The sequence below is a fragment of the Lasioglossum baleicum genome, chromosome 15 (assembly GCF_051020765.1).
Source record: "Lasioglossum baleicum chromosome 15, iyLasBale1, whole genome shotgun sequence".
NCBI classification, from domain to species: Eukaryota; Metazoa; Arthropoda; class Insecta; order Hymenoptera; family Halictidae; genus Lasioglossum; species Lasioglossum baleicum.
Window position 1 is genome coordinate 1,858,833 of NC_134943.1, and position 18,384 is coordinate 1,877,216.

At 35.7% G+C, this 18,384-nt stretch overlaps 2 protein-coding genes across 2 annotated transcripts in view; one reads left to right on the top strand and one right to left on the bottom strand.

Moving 5' to 3' along the window:
* Nord (neuron derived neurotrophic factor nord) overlaps positions 1 to 12,780 on the top strand; it is a 29,059-nt gene extending 16,279 nt beyond the window's left edge. The window contains exons 2-7 of the mRNA XM_076439916.1: positions 7,347 to 7,477; positions 8,351 to 8,660; positions 9,519 to 9,759; positions 10,225 to 10,458; positions 10,621 to 10,776; positions 11,418 to 12,780. Of these exons, the coding sequence (XP_076296031.1) occupies positions 7,347 to 7,477; positions 8,351 to 8,660; positions 9,519 to 9,759; positions 10,225 to 10,458; positions 10,621 to 10,776; positions 11,418 to 11,825 (1,480 nt within the window). The 3' untranslated portion in view covers positions 11,826 to 12,780. The remainder of the gene's footprint in view (positions 1 to 7,346; positions 7,478 to 8,350; positions 8,661 to 9,518; positions 9,760 to 10,224; positions 10,459 to 10,620; positions 10,777 to 11,417) is intronic.
* An 870-nt stretch (positions 12,781 to 13,650) lies between these two features.
* Smyda-5 (SET and MYND domain containing, arthropod-specific, member 5) lies at positions 13,651 to 17,296 on the bottom strand. The gene is made up of 5 exons (XM_076439918.1): positions 17,154 to 17,296; positions 16,016 to 16,456; positions 14,546 to 14,923; positions 14,106 to 14,441; positions 13,651 to 14,020 (listed from the first exon to the last, which is right to left on the bottom strand). The coding sequence occupies exons 2-5, from the start codon at positions 16,441 to 16,443 to the stop codon at positions 13,714 to 13,716; spliced, it is 1,449 nt and encodes a 482-aa protein (XP_076296033.1). The 5' UTR covers positions 16,444 to 16,456; positions 17,154 to 17,296; the 3' UTR covers positions 13,651 to 13,713.
* Between the last annotated feature and the right edge of the window lie 1,088 nt (positions 17,297 to 18,384).

Consider the following 18,384-nt stretch of genomic DNA (forward strand, 5'->3'; position numbering starts at 1 on the left):
GAACAATCATTCAGCAGAACCATCTCCATGATACGAGAAAACATAGTTTGTCCGTGTCTATATCGAGATGAAAGAGAGAAATTGTTTTCATCCCGTAAAACTATAGCCCACCTTCATTATTAACACCTTTCTTATCGCCGATTTCAAGCTAAAAGCCAGCTCTTGCAGTCACAAAACTTTTCTTCAGTTGGATAGCAGATTAAAGCCTTGTTTTAACAATTTTAGTCTGAATTAGGAGAATTGAAAATAGTTATTAGGTTGGTAACTAAATTCGCGACCTTTTGTTTCGTAATTCTTTTATTGTATCATTATAACCTCGTTCAGTGATCATTCCTTTTGAACTGTATATCAGTGGAAAGCTCTGAATTTTGCGGTTAATTTGATATAAAATACTCGTGCTTAAGAAATATATATAAATGACTTTGTCTGAGAAAATGTGGAGGTCGCGAACTTAGTTGCCAACCTAATATATCGCTATCAAGCCTTCTCGTGTCAGCAACATTCGGAGAATGAAAGACAGTGTGTTAACACTTATGTTATGAAAATTTATGTCTGCACCTACATTTCTAAAATGCCATTAAACAGTCAGACGCTCGTGAAGACGTGAATAGAAATTGGGATCATGTATGTTCATTTTAGACATTCATAAAATTGAGAGCTGATATTCTATGTTCTCCATTTAATGTTGTTCCCTAAATTGTTTTTTCCGTTCAGAAGAAATTCAATCTCGGTGGTCCAAGTGGATTTCATTTATACCGGACCTTCCAAAAGAACCAAAATATTTTTGCAAACGTAATTTCGGTGGAGGAACTCTAGTGCCACAAATTGTGTTTTAAATTAATAATATTTTCACTCTTTTTGTATTATGCAGGTCTTTCCAATTCTTTCCGTGTAGTACTATCAATATTTGGAAATCATTATATAAATGTTATCTTGAAAATTTTAGTGGTGCTATAGTTATGCTCCACAGTGTACTCCTCATCATTCTCCTCGCCGGAATCGGTTTCGATTCGGTTCGATTCGACCGTCGCAGAACGAGTAAGGAGAATAATTGAACTTGCCAATTGTCTCCGTTGTTTTGGATTATATAGTCAAATCTTTTCGGACAAAATTACGTTACTGTAATTACTTACGGTAATGATGGTAGAAAATTTCCATCCAATATTATTTTCTGGGGGATTAAATAAAAGTTCTGTATTAAGCACAATACATAATATCGAAGGATAATGTTACAGGCTAAATTGATATCACAATTATTTTATTTAATGACAATTAAATGCTTGAGACGTGGTGTCGAACCAAGCATACAAACATTGACTTGAACCACTTTTGTTTTTAAGTAGCTCAATTTTATTATTGCGTGCAAGCTATTTTTGACGACTCAACTGCGAGGATTATAAAAAATGTCTATAATTATTAATGTACTGTGAATTTTCGTTTGATCTTTTTTAGTTGTTCCAGGTGAACAAATGTCGATGGGATTAGTTTATAAAATACTGTTTTATGCATTTGCATATCTATTTGGAGATTTGCATTTAAATCGATAGTGTAAAAACCGGTAACAACCATCTCACAACAACAACGACAACAACATAAATAAGTCTCGTTATATATTTATAGTTTCGTTCTATTAAAATCTAGCTTTTTTACTGAAAAACCCACAAATTGTTAATCGATTGTGATTTTAAACTCATTTACAAAAGACATTAATTAGGTCAAAACCTAATGTAACGTATATACGAAATACATATGCAAAAAGTGCAGTAGAAATTACAATATCTTTACTTCGATGTGAACGTATCGAGGACATTAACGGAGGAAATTTTAATTTACTCGAGTAATAACCATATTGCAGTCTAGCAATAAAAGAAGATGGTGTAAGAAGGTCTTTTGTAAAACCTCACGTTTTACTACCTCCTGTCGCGGAATAAAGAAATAGAGTACAAGGTGCACATGTTGCATCAATTACATGCGTAACAGTATACTTTTAATTTCGGTTTATTATGAGTCTTTCATCCTCTAAACCTTTCAGTTCTGGGAGATCTCATTATTCAGGACAAACACATTTCTTATGATTCATTTGCATTATAGTTGCACATACGAGCGCAAATACAAATGTTTATTAATTCAAATTCTTTTATTATTCGAAATACAGATTATGTGATTCATAACTTTCTGTTCGAAGCCCTCCATCAATAATGCATGCACGTCTCAGATAATCAAACAAAATAATTTCTCAAACAGTTTTATGTATGAAATATGGATTATTAAAACAATAGGAAATTTCTATATCTATGTATAATAAAAGATGGATTTGAGTATTTCAGAAGTTGATTAATTGAAGCGGAAAATTCAAAACTGAGTGATAAAACGCTTAAGTAATACGTGATGGATTTGCTTGTAAGAACTGTTTTGCATTCGTGTAATGTATATATTACATTTCAATTCATTCGGAATGCGAGACCCTTAGGTCGGACAATATAACAGAAGCACAGATATACCTGCAAATTACATTACCGAGTACGTATTACTCTTCTGACTATCGAGTGTTCGGATCGACCAAAATTATTAATGCGTTTTTGAAGCCATTATTTTCAGGAGATAATTATCTTCTATATTTTAATGTAATTACTCGTATATATGTAATTTGTATGTGGACGATAGAGTCCGTTTCTTAGAGAAAGAGATTCTCTTATAATACAGATATCGGTGCACTCGTAAAAAGACAAGCTGTAAATATTTATGCAATGTCCAGGTTTTGGAAATCTCAAAGATTGACATCGACTGGGAATATAATTTTCATTATAGAATATTTGAACATGACGAATTAAAACATATATTTTATTAGTAAATCACAATTTTGAAAGGTATTGCTTTGCAAAAAGTATCAAAGTTGCACAACAACATAAACACACTACTCATTATTTGGTCATACATGTGTGGAATAGTTATGTAAATAATACCTACATATTACACAACAATAATATACCTACATATATTTCAAGGCTAACAAATGTTACATAATATCGGCTAAATATTACTCAATTGTTAGAGCCCTTCAAAATAAAACTCTGTGTTCAAATTATTTTTAATACTCTCATTTACTTATTCGAATATAAATATATCCGAACACGTTGGCAGTTTAAATGGTTAGCATTTGTAAACATTTTTTTATAGATTCAGGATGTTTATTGGTTCTGGTTCGAGCAAAAGTTATGATTTTGACAAAAAATTCTCCCCCAACGCGATCACACTTATCGTACGTATGATCTAAAATTAAACGAATCTTAAGAAAGGTGCATTCACTTTTCACCGAACTATAGTAACAATTCGTGTGAATTTCGTTTGCGCCACACAGCTTGTTTACCATGCACGTGTACCAGCGTCCATGGTGCCTCGAACGTTTATACGCGGACGTCACGCACCCTGTACAGTGTTTCATCAACCGTGGCGCAGATTTTGCAAATGCAATTTGACTCATTCTCCTAGCGAATCATCATTGCCCTTCACAGGAATTATTATAATTAAGCGAATGACGCTTTGACTGCCACGTCACTATCATATAACTGACACAATTTGTTTACATTTTAAAATTAATTCTTCAATAAAAATTTTATTGGGATCTACGAGGTGTGAGAAAATAGTGTCTTACACACATGTCACCTGTTTTATATATTTTATTCTACTATTATTGAAATTGTAAAGACTTTTCTATGGCAAATGATTGAATATAAATTTCTTTACTCGCACATACATTTTATAAAAATCACGAAAAATCGAAATAGATTAAATCTTGTCAGTTTTATAAGGCAACACGCACGCGCGCGTGCCAGTAACAAATTCGTAGAAGTTTTAATAATTTAAGAAATGGATCTCTTTACGGAAAATAAAAATCTTCAGCATCATTTACAAGGGGCAAGATTTAAATAAAAATGTATTTCCCATTTTAATAGCTTTAATCAATTGTACTTAATATAAGAATACTTTTATTATGAATGCATAAAATTTACAGTCTAGTAATAAATATATTTATTTATGCCTCAAATATGCCAGTAATTTTTAAAAAATAGTACAATATTTCATCAATGTGACGATGTTCTCTAAATTTACATTTTACCCTTAGGTAATTCAAAAGTTTTGCAATGGCTGTGCTATGTGTAAAAGAAGTTTAATCATTTCGTTCAAATTAGCAATCGCAAAAGAATTTATTAGGCTACGTTGGTCGAGATAAGTTGTTGGTTTGTGAATGAAACTGCGAACGCTATTGAGCAATTTGATATTGACTTAAGTCATCATCGGTAGATAAAGTGTTAAATATGCATTTCTTACTCTTTTGTTTGATAAAAACGACGCAGTTTATCGAACTGCAACGGCGAGCTCCGTTCTTTTATATTACAAAGATTTTTATTACTAAAGGTGACAAAGCACTTACCCCAATTAGCGTTTCACTTTCTAATTCCATGTAGATATTACCAGTATAGAAGTAATAGGTTCTCTACTGATTGCTGACTACATATAATTGATTCTACGATTCCTTAATTATGCTATTATTCTTCTAATTTTTTAATTTTCTCGAATAAATACTCCTTTTCAAACGGTACACTAATTACACTAAACATAGGAATACCTGAATTCAAATACATATTGTTTACTAATGTTAATTTACTATTATCCTTTATTCGTATTTTGAACGATACAAATATTAATTTGTAAACAAGTAGAAAAGTGATAATACGATTTTTATGTATATACCATAAATTAGATCGAGATAGTGCACAGAAATTTTCCAAAAAGTACCTTAATTGCACCAATAGTGTCTCCAAACTCTCTACTTTTTTGCAATGGATCCACGACACTTAATGGTCCGATGCGTCGCGACGCTACGCGTCATAAAGTTTTACTATCAGATGGTTTCCACGAAACTCATACATGTATTTGACTCAAGAGTCAACTTGCACATTTGCTGCGTACATTGATACACCAAGCTGCAATGTTACACATCAAATTAATATTTAAACCATAGACTTTTTACCATAATGCATTACTGTCTTTATAAAACAAGTCGTTCTTCTAAGTATAGGATATGTATATTGAATACATCTAATTTTCCATACAGAACTTCTAAAATAAAAAATATTTTCTCCACTTTCAACTACCATATGTAGATATCAGTAAATACTACACATTTTGCAGATTAACTAAATATTTGAAACTGTAATTAATTTCAATTATAGCTAATTTATTGAAGCGATTTTCTATTACACGAGTTTGAATACGGTGTAGAAAACAAATGAAAATTTTGAAAAATAAAAAGTTTATTGCTAGATTTGTTCAACAACGTACTTTCCATTCTGTTCTATTACTGTTTGCCACTTTTGATGTATCATTTTATTGAATAAACCTATAAATAAATATCTCAATTTTATATTTGAATTTGAGTAGTTGGATCCAAAACTAAACAAGAATCCGGATAGGGTAACAATGAAGCCATAAAGGGTTATAATGAACACGTTAACAACATTACCATCAGAATTCTAATGTTCTAGTAGTGAATTCCTATCATTAGCTATTTATATTCATAACAAGAAGATCAACGTTGACATCAAAGAAATTGATTCACAAATATGTCAAATAAAATTGAGCAGCAAAGAATTGTTTAGCTTTGGCTAGACCATCAGAATCATGCACCTTGGACAGGTTAAAACTAGAACCACTCAAGGAGCTGTCTTCTGAAATGCATTATAAACAAGACACTTAAAATGACAGTGAGTAGTTGGGTCCAAAATTGACCAAGAACTCGAAAAGGGTAATAATGAGCCCGTTAACGCTACCGGAAAAATAGCAGGTCTAGAAAAAAGGGCTGTAAAAATCTATATTCGCATAAACATCCTTTGAACGTTTGGAAAACGTAGTTTGGCAAGGTTCTCGGAAAGTCCATTCAGTGTTGGGCGCGCAGACCGCTGATGAGCTAGTCCCGAAAGCTCGTTCGGATACCTCCTCGTGCGGCGGTGGCCAGGCAAGGCAAGTCAGAGCAAGTCGGAGCATGTCAGAGCAAGCCAGAGCAAGCCAGAGAGCAGGGCAGAGCAGGGCAGGGTCTAGGGTAAGCAAACGGTTGAGGAGACCGTCGTATCTCGTTGGCTCGCGTCGCGACGCCACGCCACGCACCGCGACGCGTGCCATACTATCGGGCGCGGATTTCCAGGAAAGTCGGTGAGATGGCCTAGCCGGGCCGAATGACAAAATCAATTTGGGTTTGTCGTGGGACAAACCGTCCGCCAAAATTAGACGTCGGGGGTCGTAGCTGTGCGACCCCAGACGCCGCGACGCCGGCATTGTGTGTAGACGCTAATTTTACAATAGCCGTTTCAGTGCCAGCCCATGAACGAAAGGCACGTGCGACGTCCCGACGTTCTCTCGAACGATGCTAACGGGACGGGGAGAGTCCGCGGCAACGACATCCTAAGGGATGGGGGCGACGGAGGGGGATGGGCTGAACGGGGTGGGGAGGAGAAGGCAGAGAGAAACAGCGAGAAAGAGAGAGAGAGAGAGAGAGAAAGTGTAACCACGACAGCTATGCCGAGGCGTAAACTTAACCGGTGCGATCTTTAAAGAGGGACTTTTGCACGGATACGATCACACATTATGACTAAATATAAACGGCCGTCTGCGACAGTGTGTCTGCGACGACCCGTGCACACGTGGACGCGTGTACGAATCCAGTGATCTTGGGATTATGCTGGAATCTTGTAATTACACTTGCCCGCCAAATTATACATCGGTATGAAAATTCTTGACACTACCACTTCACACTTACGATGTTGAACAGTATCCCGTCTGAAACGAAAGTTTTTTGAGACGGCTCATGCAAAAGTGACGTAAGTCAATGTTTGTCTCTCTGGTTTCACACCATGTCTCAAGGGTTTAATAGTCGTTAAATAAAATAATTGTAGTATCATTTTTGACGTGGCTTGCATAAAACTTGGGTGCTATTGTGTTGTATTGTCCTATTATTAACCCCTTGTCATTGTTGCAATATTAACGGCTCATTTATCTGTAACCAACAGCTTCGCAAATTAAGGGAGTCCTCTGGTCTAGAGCGTCATTTTGTAGGCTTGTTTGTAAATAAATCAGACGACTGTTTTTCATTAACCAATCGGTATATTACTAAAATTCTATATTTATATGAAAATGTGTAGAATGAATATAATTTTCTCCATATTAGTTTAAGTACCAATTAAAAAGAGCTCATGGTACAGAGTTTAACATTGTGTTGCATGTCGTGTCTGGATACACTTAATGCGTATCGAGCATCAATGTCATACTGGATGCAGATAAAATTATTGCAGGTTCTATTACCTGAGTCCACGCGAAGGCCCACCCCTAACATTGCTTGTTAGCCCCTGTAGCGGACCAATAACATGGACGGTTAGCTACGTCGAACCACCTGAAAACACTGAAGAGTCTGAAGGTGCAAAATGTAAGAACAATTCAATATTGTACTGCAACACGAACCAACATTATTAAACCTCAATTTACATCGATAAATTATATTTCATTCGTAATGTTATATTTTAGAGAAATACATCTCAAAATACAATCAGAAAGGGATGAAGCATTTTACAGTATGTGAAAATAGTAAATGGGCGAATTTTCACCCTGAGGAACGTAAAGGGATTTACACAATTCACTACAATATTTATAACTTTACAAAGGCGGTAGACTCGTTTCCAGAATTGCAAGGGTGCGGAATGCGCGTTCTCATTTCTCGATGATACAAAGATGGAATTTTTCAGAAGTCAAAAGCGCTAGATAAAAGATCAATCTGGGCCGCAATCGCCCTTGAAAGTCCTATTTTTACGTTTATGAGGCGTAATTTACATTATTCGGCAGCATATAGCTGTCACAACTTTGTGAAAATAACTACATGCGCAGTTGTATGCTTCCGAATAATGCAAATTACGCCTCGTAAACGGAAGGAGAGGACTTTTAAGGACGATAGCGGTCTAGATCGATCTTTTATCTAGCGTTTTTGACTACTGAACAACCGCATTTTTGTATTATCGAGAAATGAGAACGCGCATCACGCATCTTGCAATCCTTAAAAAAAACGAGTCTACTCCCTTAATAGAAACGTAATTTTAACAAAAGAAATTGCTTTCTCGGGCATTTTAGTGACACTTGTTTTTCGAAACATTGCAACCCATGATTTAGCTTTGAGTTGTTGTTAACTGATTTGTGAAGAACGGGTCTACTTTGATCGATCTTACGGCATAAAAAAAAGCAAAAGGTACTAAGCTTGGATAAAGCTCGAATATCTCTAATGAATAAAGTATTATGATCGATATAACAGCGCAAACACGATGGCCAGTGAAGACTCTGAAGCCAGGCTCCCCCCTTTTTACGTACCAGGGCGCGGAGGATCAAAATTTTACGATACCGAAGACACGCGCCGGCCTCTACTGGTTCGAAATTAAATCCGTGGACCCTCCCGATGGCAACTTGCAAAAGTTGATACCGAGCACGGTGCTTTTGTACGCGACGTCCAGCGGTTTGGATCATATCCCGGAGTGGTACATGAACGAAAGAGAAAGTCGTCATCGCTCATTGAGATTTCAACAGCGGAGGAGCAAACGTCGACTCACCGTCTCCTGGAATAAAAGGTAACACGCGACAAGATTTTTGTTAGTTCTACGTGTACACGAATTTTGGAATGTTTTATCAATAGACTGCGAATCTTTATGCAAAATAAAAACTATTCAACTATTCAAAGGTATGTATGTAACTCCTTAAACTCGTGGCGGTACCTTATGGAACAATAAACCGAAAATGTTTAATAAACTTCTTTCTAGCGAGAATGAAATTGTCAAGCGTGTTTTTAACCCCCGTACGTTCCTTAGGGTGAATGAACACACCATTTCTGTTTATAGATAGAGTAAAATGTTTAATTTCTCTGTTTGCGTTGCAGAATGTATTTCTGTAAAATTTGATGTTATAAATGAAACTCAATTTAATGCTACGATCTCGTCTGTAACTATTTTGGAGGAGCGTATGAAGGTTAAATACGGCAAGCTGTCTGTGCATTGCCCGCTGCATCTACTTATAACAGACGTCCTACGTCTTCATGGTTACGGCGAGAGTTATTCATAATCGATCTTATCATCTCATATGATAATTGAATGTTTATTAAACCATTGCTTTTCATAAATTTAATTTTTAATTCTAATTTCGGTATTTTAAGGTGAAATAGAGCCCAAGTTTTTTATTCAAGCAATGAACTTTAATGAATAAGATATTTTCCCTTTTGTTCGATGATCTTTTGCCAAAAAGAATAAATAAGAAAATATTTTATTGGTGGAAGTTCATCGCTTGAATAAAGAAATTCGATTTTATTTCACCTTAAAATACTGAAATTACTTTCTTGCCAACCCAATATCTACATAAAAAATCCGTGCAATTTTATCATCAGCTGAATAGCATCCCTTGTTCTCCCTTGAAAGATATAATGTTGATTTTTCCAGCAACATTGACCCTCACCTTTCACGCTACTGCTTAGCTGTCACGTCCGGATCTCAAGCTCACCCGTTGACCCTTTGCGCGGCACAGAATGTCCTCCATGTTCATCCACACCCAGTGAAGGGCGGTTCTTCTAAGGAGCAACAACATCGTGGTGTTCCGGAAGGTCTTCACTGTGTGCGTCAAACGAAATTAACACTGCATCGGATGAAGTACGACACTACGTACAATTTCACGTTATACGTGGTTAGTAATCGAGATTTGGGAAGGTGTACTCCACTCACCTTTATGCTACAGGGCATACTTTCTATAAATATTCGTCAGAGTCGATACCGTACACGTTTTAACGAGTCCTGTTTTGAGACAGAAAAGCAATCTGTTGAAGAAAAAACATTTTTATAACAAAATGGTTCATTCCATTTAATAATACTCAATAATTGCTAAAACAAAATTGGTGAAATTATGAAACATATATATATATGTGTGTATAACCATCGTATTCTCCAAAATTAATATTCACAAAAAATCAATTTCAACCATCTTCATTTGACCAATTGTGTTCTCATAATCTCGTATTTTACACCAGTACATCAAATTACAACATAATCTTAGAAAATAACAAATTTTAACACTTTATAAGATAGAAAATGGGTTGATGTTTACACCAAAAGTTCCCTTTGAAAATTCTAAATGATTTTCTTATTGTTCCAGGTAAACACGCGAAATAATGTTTCAAATCGGGTGGCCACGGACACCATACGATTTCGAAAAACTCCGGAGCTAATTTTACGAACTGGGAGTTACACTACGGCCAGTTTACGCAAGAGCGATGGATTTGTTAATTTCCGATACCGTCCACCGGAGAACACTTCGAGTACATTTCATATCTTTCCCTGTGGCGGTGGCATTGTCAAAGCGAAGTTAACTGCGCCAGGAATATTAAGGGTAATAACTGTTCAATTAATTTCTATTCGCGTAAACCATTATCTACAATGATGCTTGATATTAAGATATTAAGACTTTATATGGAAAAATGGGAATATCTTTCCCGATATTTTCCGCTTTCTGTAGTGAAGTACGAATACTACAAATAATCTACATTTATAGGAAAAGGAAGTAGTAGGGTATGCATCGTTAAGGGTACCACTTTTAACTTCAGGAAAAGCATACACATTGCGAATATCCGCTACACCGCAAGAGTTAGCACGAGTGTTTGCTATCAAGGTATTAGCTACACAGGAATCGTCTACGATATTTCCACAGGTATGTTCTTAGTCATTAAACAGAACTGAGAGCGTAAAAACAATTTCCGAGTACGCAGAAAAGAAAAGAGATAAAAAACTGCATGAATATCCGAAGGAAAGCCCATGCATATTACGTGTCTGTAAATGACTCATTCGTTATAATAACGTTACAATAACTAAACGTTTTACAGTCATTCAAATACATGTTACAGTAAAGTCGCGTTTACTGTCCAACAGCCTGTGTTCTGCACGGACATACCGACATCATTTTTTTATGACTGTGTCTACCATCTTATTGTACCATCAGAATCCCATGAGATCTGAATACATTCAATCCTGTTATTATTATAAAGGAATATGTCTTGAAAATGCTACACGGAATAGCCCCGTTAATATTTTTAGTGTGTTCACAGAAATCTTGCCTATTTCATTCGTACAAACAGTCAGAGTTACTAATAATTATTATCAGTCACTAGATAATGAAGTTTGCACCTTGCACTATATTTTAGTTCGCTTCTGAACGAATAAATTAATATTCAGCGTACGATTAATTTCATGACAATCGTTTCTAAGTAAATCAAAAGCGCCGGTTGTGAGAATCGTGGCAGTCAACGTATTGAGAAAAAGGTAATCATTGGACAATGTGAACCTTGTATTTAGATACCATCGAGAAGTACGCCACGCGAGTACAGATCCTTAAGAACCTGCCACGGCGTGACAATAGGAGTGGAATCGGCGGGTGCAGCAAAGTATTGCATCCTGGTGCGGGAATTGCGAAGTTCCTCGTTGTTGGCCAGCGTCACTACAATTCCGGACCAATGTGGTCTTCATCGTCGACGACGTTCCGAGTATACGTTCGAAGTTTGCGAAGAAAGACTAAGTCCGCCAAAGGATCGCGCGCTTCCTTTCACCTTAACGCGCATGCAGCCAGGGAAAGCGTATCTCTTGCAAGTCACTGCACAACTAAAGGGTCAATCGTTATCTTATCCTTTGCTAGGGGTACGCACACGACGTGCCTGTGCACGTCGTTCCGAAAGTTCCCAGGAAACAAATAAAACCGACCAATGATAAATGTTGACTTCCCAGCCACTCGGTGTGCAGAATTTTTCTGTTCGCTGGTTTGGTACAAATCAAATGTCGTTTCCGTAGCATTAGATTTGCAAAGCCTGTCGATTTTATAATAGAAATCATGAGTATTATTTTTGGCTATACACGCGAGGGGGTTGGGCAAAATCAGAGAAACATGTCGGATACAAAGAAAATTAAAGGGGTAGCTTCATCTGGTAGTTTGAGTGAATCAACAAAAGCAATTAAAAATAACGTAGATGCAGTTTACAATGAATAAGAAACCTATACTCTTTTCTTACTCTTTCAATATAGACAACTTAAATGTGATGCAATGAAATCGCCACCTTTATGTGCCAAAGTGAACAAATAAATACTAAGTATATCTATTAAGCAGATTTAAAGGAAGAGTATATTTTATACATTTGTTACTAAATGGCCACTATACAATTTTCTAAACGCAAAACACGACTTATATTATAGTGTTTCCACTATTTTGTCCAACCCTTATATACGTTGACTTCGATTCGTGCGAAGATCATGATCAATCATCCCCCATATATTATTTGTATATAGTACATTTTTTATACCTATTTCAGTAAATATATATATGTATACATAGTACTAAATCTCTAGTACTAAATAAAACTTTAACCATACGTAGTGTTCCAAGTAAATATCGTATAATTCATTAAAATTATTACCAAACAGTTCTGTACATTTTTCTCGCAGATTAATTAATTTTATTGTTCCACACTTACAAAAACGGCGAGGTAAATAAATGAATCTTCTTGTTAAACAGTTGGACACCAATGGTACATACTTCATGATAACTAAAGCAGACCTGATGTTATAAAAATTACTATATGCCGCTAATCTAGCGGTTTAAAATCTAGATTTGCAAGCGATCGTGATTCGATCAGATTTACCTGAAATTTGCATTTCTTCCCTATTTTAAGATACATCTGTTCTTATAGAATTTTATTATAAGGAATCACACACTAATGTGGTTTTGTCTCTACGCAGTGAAAAAGAAAACGTACCAAACTTTCGCGAACACTTGCGAGTATCTATAAAGATAAATGTTCCTGCCATTTCCACGTTCTTATCTATAAATGCTAGTTACACGTTCATGCTGTACATACAACATAATAGAGAAGTCGTGAAACCTTCATCATTTAATGTGAATGTATTTGGTACACATGTATCCGCCATAAATGCATTAAATCGGTAATTTACTAGTAGGATATACATTTATAATTCCTGTATAACCAATTAAAAAATGCCTCGTATCTATATTGTATAGTATTACAATAAGTATATTGTCCGCATGTAAACGAATATATTCCCAGTAAGCAAAATGCTCGATTTTGAACGGGTATCTACGCACGCATATGTCCGGCAGAAAGACCGGGAATCTGCCCGGCCCGGCTCCAGCACAAGCTGCTCGGCCAGGCCTGGCTGACTGGGTTCTTTCTTTGATAAATCTGATAAGCACTAGTGTCATTCCCTGAAAAAAAGAACAATAACAAAAGTCTCATGTAAAAGTTCACTTTAGAACATGTAGACAAGATAATGTACGAAACTATATTATACCACAACTGATCAGACGTCCGCGTACAATTCTATCGGGCAATATCGTGCCCCGATACTTTTGCACACCATTGTATATCTACTGTATAGTTACGAGTAGTTGTGACATAATTTTTATATCGCATATACATATACAAAAAAAAAGTTTATTTTAATTGTATGTTATACAATGTATACTGTATAGTTGTAAGGTCTTATAATAAACAAATGACTGTAATGTAAGTAGCCATCGTAAATGTAACATAAAACAAAGTAATAAAGATATTTCCGAGAACGCGCGTTTTAGTTTCACCGAATATTACATTTCAACTTCAATTAGGGTTCTAAGCTTTCCGCCAGGCGAACTCGGCGGTTCCGTTTGCAGTAGGGCAATGGCTTCTAATGAAAGACTTTTCCGATTTTGTCCTGGGCAATTCGATAGCTCTCGCAAAGTGACCGCAGTATACAACGACAACCTTGCACCGTAGGGGTCCAATATCTTGGTAGTTTCTATAATCCGTTTGCATAGTTCAATTTTCCTTGGATCACTCCGGGGTAGCAACTGAATCAATGAGTGGCTGACACTGATGCACAGCTGATGATTAGGATGCAATAATGTGGTAAGCCTGAAATATCGAACATATAAGACAGCATTTAACTATTTCATACTTCATTGAGGTAATTCTAGCGCTGTCTGACAAAAGACTTTACCGAGAAAGGAGCTCGTTCAGCGAGCCTTTCGTCGCTTTGCTCATAGCATCGTCGACATCATCTTCCAATTTACCAATGAACTCTGTCACCTCTGCAACTGTTAAAGTCCCAGGACACGATTGGCATTTCCATTCTGAATCGAAATCTAGCGGATGCTTGGGTAAAATGAAACTGTTGTCCTGGGGGCATATTAAAGTGCCAAGGTGCGTACCCAATTCGGTTGGATCGGAGCATCGTTTGCAGTGGCATGAAAAATATTTTGTATCTCGGAGGTGAGCTCTTCGGGTGAACGTTGCCCAAAGTGCGTGCGTGTACATTGTACTCAGGTGCTCCCCTCTAAAAAGTAGAAATGTATATGTACGATTCAAATAGACTAAAACTTTTGTTATACAAAGAACATGCAGGCATACGTTGTTTTACTATTTATCAAATGAACATACTTTTTGATAGAGCAAAGGGCTGACACCGTGATACGAGGTCTCCCCTTATCATCGATCTTAAAAGTATGCCTTGTGTTAGCCAGACAGGAGTGCTCCAGCAGGCACGCTGTTTCGTAAATAGCCACTGAGCCCTCAGGTGGGTTCGTTTCCAGGGCGTTTACATCTATTAAGCCACAAATTTTTCCTATGACATCCTTGCATTCCGGTTTTTCTGACAGAAGGCGTTGTATATGGTGACTTACTTTCATCACCTCATCGTACGCGATTGTTCCCTCACCGCGGGACTCTTCGTGGCTTTGTAATTTTTCTAAAGCCGTCCAATGTTTCGACTTCTTCATCCACAATATGCACATACGGATAACTAAAAGAACCTCGCATCTGCAATAAAGAACAACGATTACATAAATGGAACAACTCACGTTGACCACCGAATCAGCAAGCATATCATTCCATAAAATCGAGAGTATTCAATGAAACGGAGATTTAAAAATTTGAATATATGATGTTCATTACTCCTTCGACTTTCAAGGAACTATATCAAAGAAACAATTATTTTTAAAATATAGACAATACTTTCATCACCCACATATACGTAACGCGACAACAAAAGTATTAATGTTACATCAATGATGAAAAGAATACAGTATACTTTAAGGGCAAAGGTATATTTAAGAAAATAATCACTTGTATACATTTACGTCGGACATGCTGCATGTTTTTTTATTTTGAAAATGATTTTCTTTTCGTTTTTTAACACGCCATCGGCATTTTCGGGTTCTCGCACACCGCTAGCTGTGCTCTATCCATTAAGCTAGAAGGCTTTTAACGTTATTAGGCACCTGCATAGATCTCTTTATAGATAACTAACTTTATAAATAACATTGTAGATAACTTAAACTAGACGACATTATTGATAACAGGGATACATCCCAGCCGCTGTCACGAGCCGCTGTCCGAGTAAGCAGATATTTACGAACAACTATTCTTCTGGTGATAGTGACTCAATGTAATTAAATTCTTTGATGTTCCCTTTAATCTTCATTAAGCTCTGATTCACCTGTCGATCGCTAACTCGCATGTTACTTTGCTTGTTACAGATTAACATCGCTCCACGGGTCTTAAACTTTTAATGCGCGCATAGAAAAATTTTGAACATTTGGTAAGTGTGCTTCAAATACATTATTTGTAAATGTCCATGGTAAAGTTTCTTACCACTTCTGATTGAGATTACCGTCAACTCAATCAACTTGGCAATTAATTACATTTCTTATATTGATTGTAAACGCAAAGGATTAGTTTTGTACCGCAAAAAAATGGCCCGCGGCAGGGTTAGACACTTAAGGTGGTATGTATTCTTGTTTTCGAAGCTGTTTTTTCACCAACTTTTGCAAGAATATGCTAAAACCGAATGCTTAAAAATGAAAAACCAGAATGTATCCCCTTACACGGTCAATGAACAATTTTACAAACCTAGGAACAATCTTCGCCTTTACCAGCAACGAACACTCCTGACCGTGTCTATGCTTATCGCGAAGTCCTGGACAGTCTGATTCGCATGCAGGCCAAAGGCAGATGTAACACCTTGAATCAGCGGATGTGCATTTTTTGCCACAACCGACGCAGACTCTTTGATCCATGTGCAACGCCGGACCCCAAACCAAAGGTGATTCTGTCACGATCAGATCACCGGGACTTAAGTCCCTTGACGCTAATAAATGTCGTCCGAGTTCAGAATTCTCATGAATTTCCCATGCCTGACAAACTGACCGGTGGTTAGGCCAATCTTGTCGCTGATGATCTTTGCTGCAATAAACTTGTTGCTTGCAACTGCTGCATCGGAGAGTCGCGTTTATCCGATCACCACAAATCGGACAGCCATTGTCGGTTCCTGCTGCCATGCTTTCCAGATTACTGAATATTCAATTGATTTAATGTATTTTTCGGGTGAAATTTGAGCCAGTTCAAATGTTTATAGGAAATATTAAATTTAACAAGTTAGCTCCACGAGCTAATAAGACCCTATGACTTTTCAGAATTGCATGTATTACAAAAGAGTATATCTAACAAAAAGCTGCGTATTCTGAATCATAAATTGTATTTGTAAATCACAGGATACACATGAATATTAGCAATGACAAACATTATAAGCACTACCGTAAGTATTTTATTAAGACCTCGACAGCCACGTGAATTTCATTTCAACATATACATATCATTTACTTTATTCAAGCAGAAATTATTATTAACTGCGTTACCAAAAAATTACCATTTAATGGTATTTAGTTTATTCTAATAATTTTTAAACAATTTGGTAGCATCAGTTATTTGCGTAAATTGTGAATTTCATATTTTTGTATTAATTTTGTGTATTAAAAAAAAATAGAGCTTCTATTAACATTTATAATTATTAAAATTATATAAGTAAAAAATTTCGGATAGAAAATATCATAAGAATTATTTGGTATAATAAAAATACATATTATCGTAATCGTTAATCAACAATAGTACAACGATAATAATATATATTTTGTTATTAAGTCATAAATTTGTAAATGAAAGTAAAATTAAATAATTGTGTGAACACAGATTATACATAGACTATACATACCTTATGTACAGTTGGTATCAAATTTATTGCACAAAATTAAAATAAAATATAGTACACTTTTCGTTTGCAACAAATGTTTTATTAGCTTTTCATTTTTCCAAATGAAAACATGAAGTTAATAAGTAGAAAAGCATGGAACTTCTGCTACTGAAGATCAAGTCTGAGACGGTCGTCGTCTGCGCACATCCGATTTAATTATAGACACGGTACACTTGCGTAGACGTTTCTATTTCCGGCAAATAAAATTACGTGAAATTCTCTCTGAAAAAAAGTATAAATGTAACTCAACTAATTATAATAAACAATTTATTGTCCATAAGCGTACTTTTCATGTCCAAAGAAACAATTTATCGAACGGTAAATGAAATTTGTGCATATTACATAAATCGTCATCGCCCATGTTAACATTAAATGTCGATAGAAGAATACATCGTGGAAAAAAGATAATCTTCTCAATGGTTTGTATGTATTTATGATAAACTCAGCACCCTTCGACGCTAATTCTAAAGATAATACGGACTCCATATTTACAAACATCTGATATAATGGATATGCATAATGGTATTCAGTTATTAGATATTAAATCTATCAGATGTGCGTGTACGTGTAAAGAAATACAAAAATATTTAAAATACAATAAATATCGACTAACAGTCGGACTGAACCTATTACAAAATAATCACATAAATATTAATATATATAAATTCATAACTGTTACATTATTCCTTTACTATTCTCGCATTAATTACATGATTAATAGTACGATATTAAGAGCCTCGAGTTAAAATAATAATAAATTCCACTAAGAACTCTAACTGTAGCAAATATAAATGTAATGAGTCATTTTGCAATTAGCCTCTTATCGACTATTAGTTGTCAAAGAATGTAAACTGTTTACTTCTCCTACGTTATTTAAATTGCGTAAAAGAGAGACAAACCTTACTATGCTCGAATTACATACATGTACAAACATTAGATATACATATATACATGTGTGTATTCGCACATCCTATCAGTTTGTAAACATTCAATGATAAGTCTGATCATGGCCGTCGTGTAATCACTAACATTTTGGTCGCTGGTCATCCCTACTATTTCATACAGATTTTTCAAAGGCAATTAAAAGTGACTGACAATGATCAGACGAACATAATCTCTGCCAAGTAGATTCGAGACTTAAAGTTAGTACATAACTCGTACTTCGTTTACATAAAAAATATATACATATATA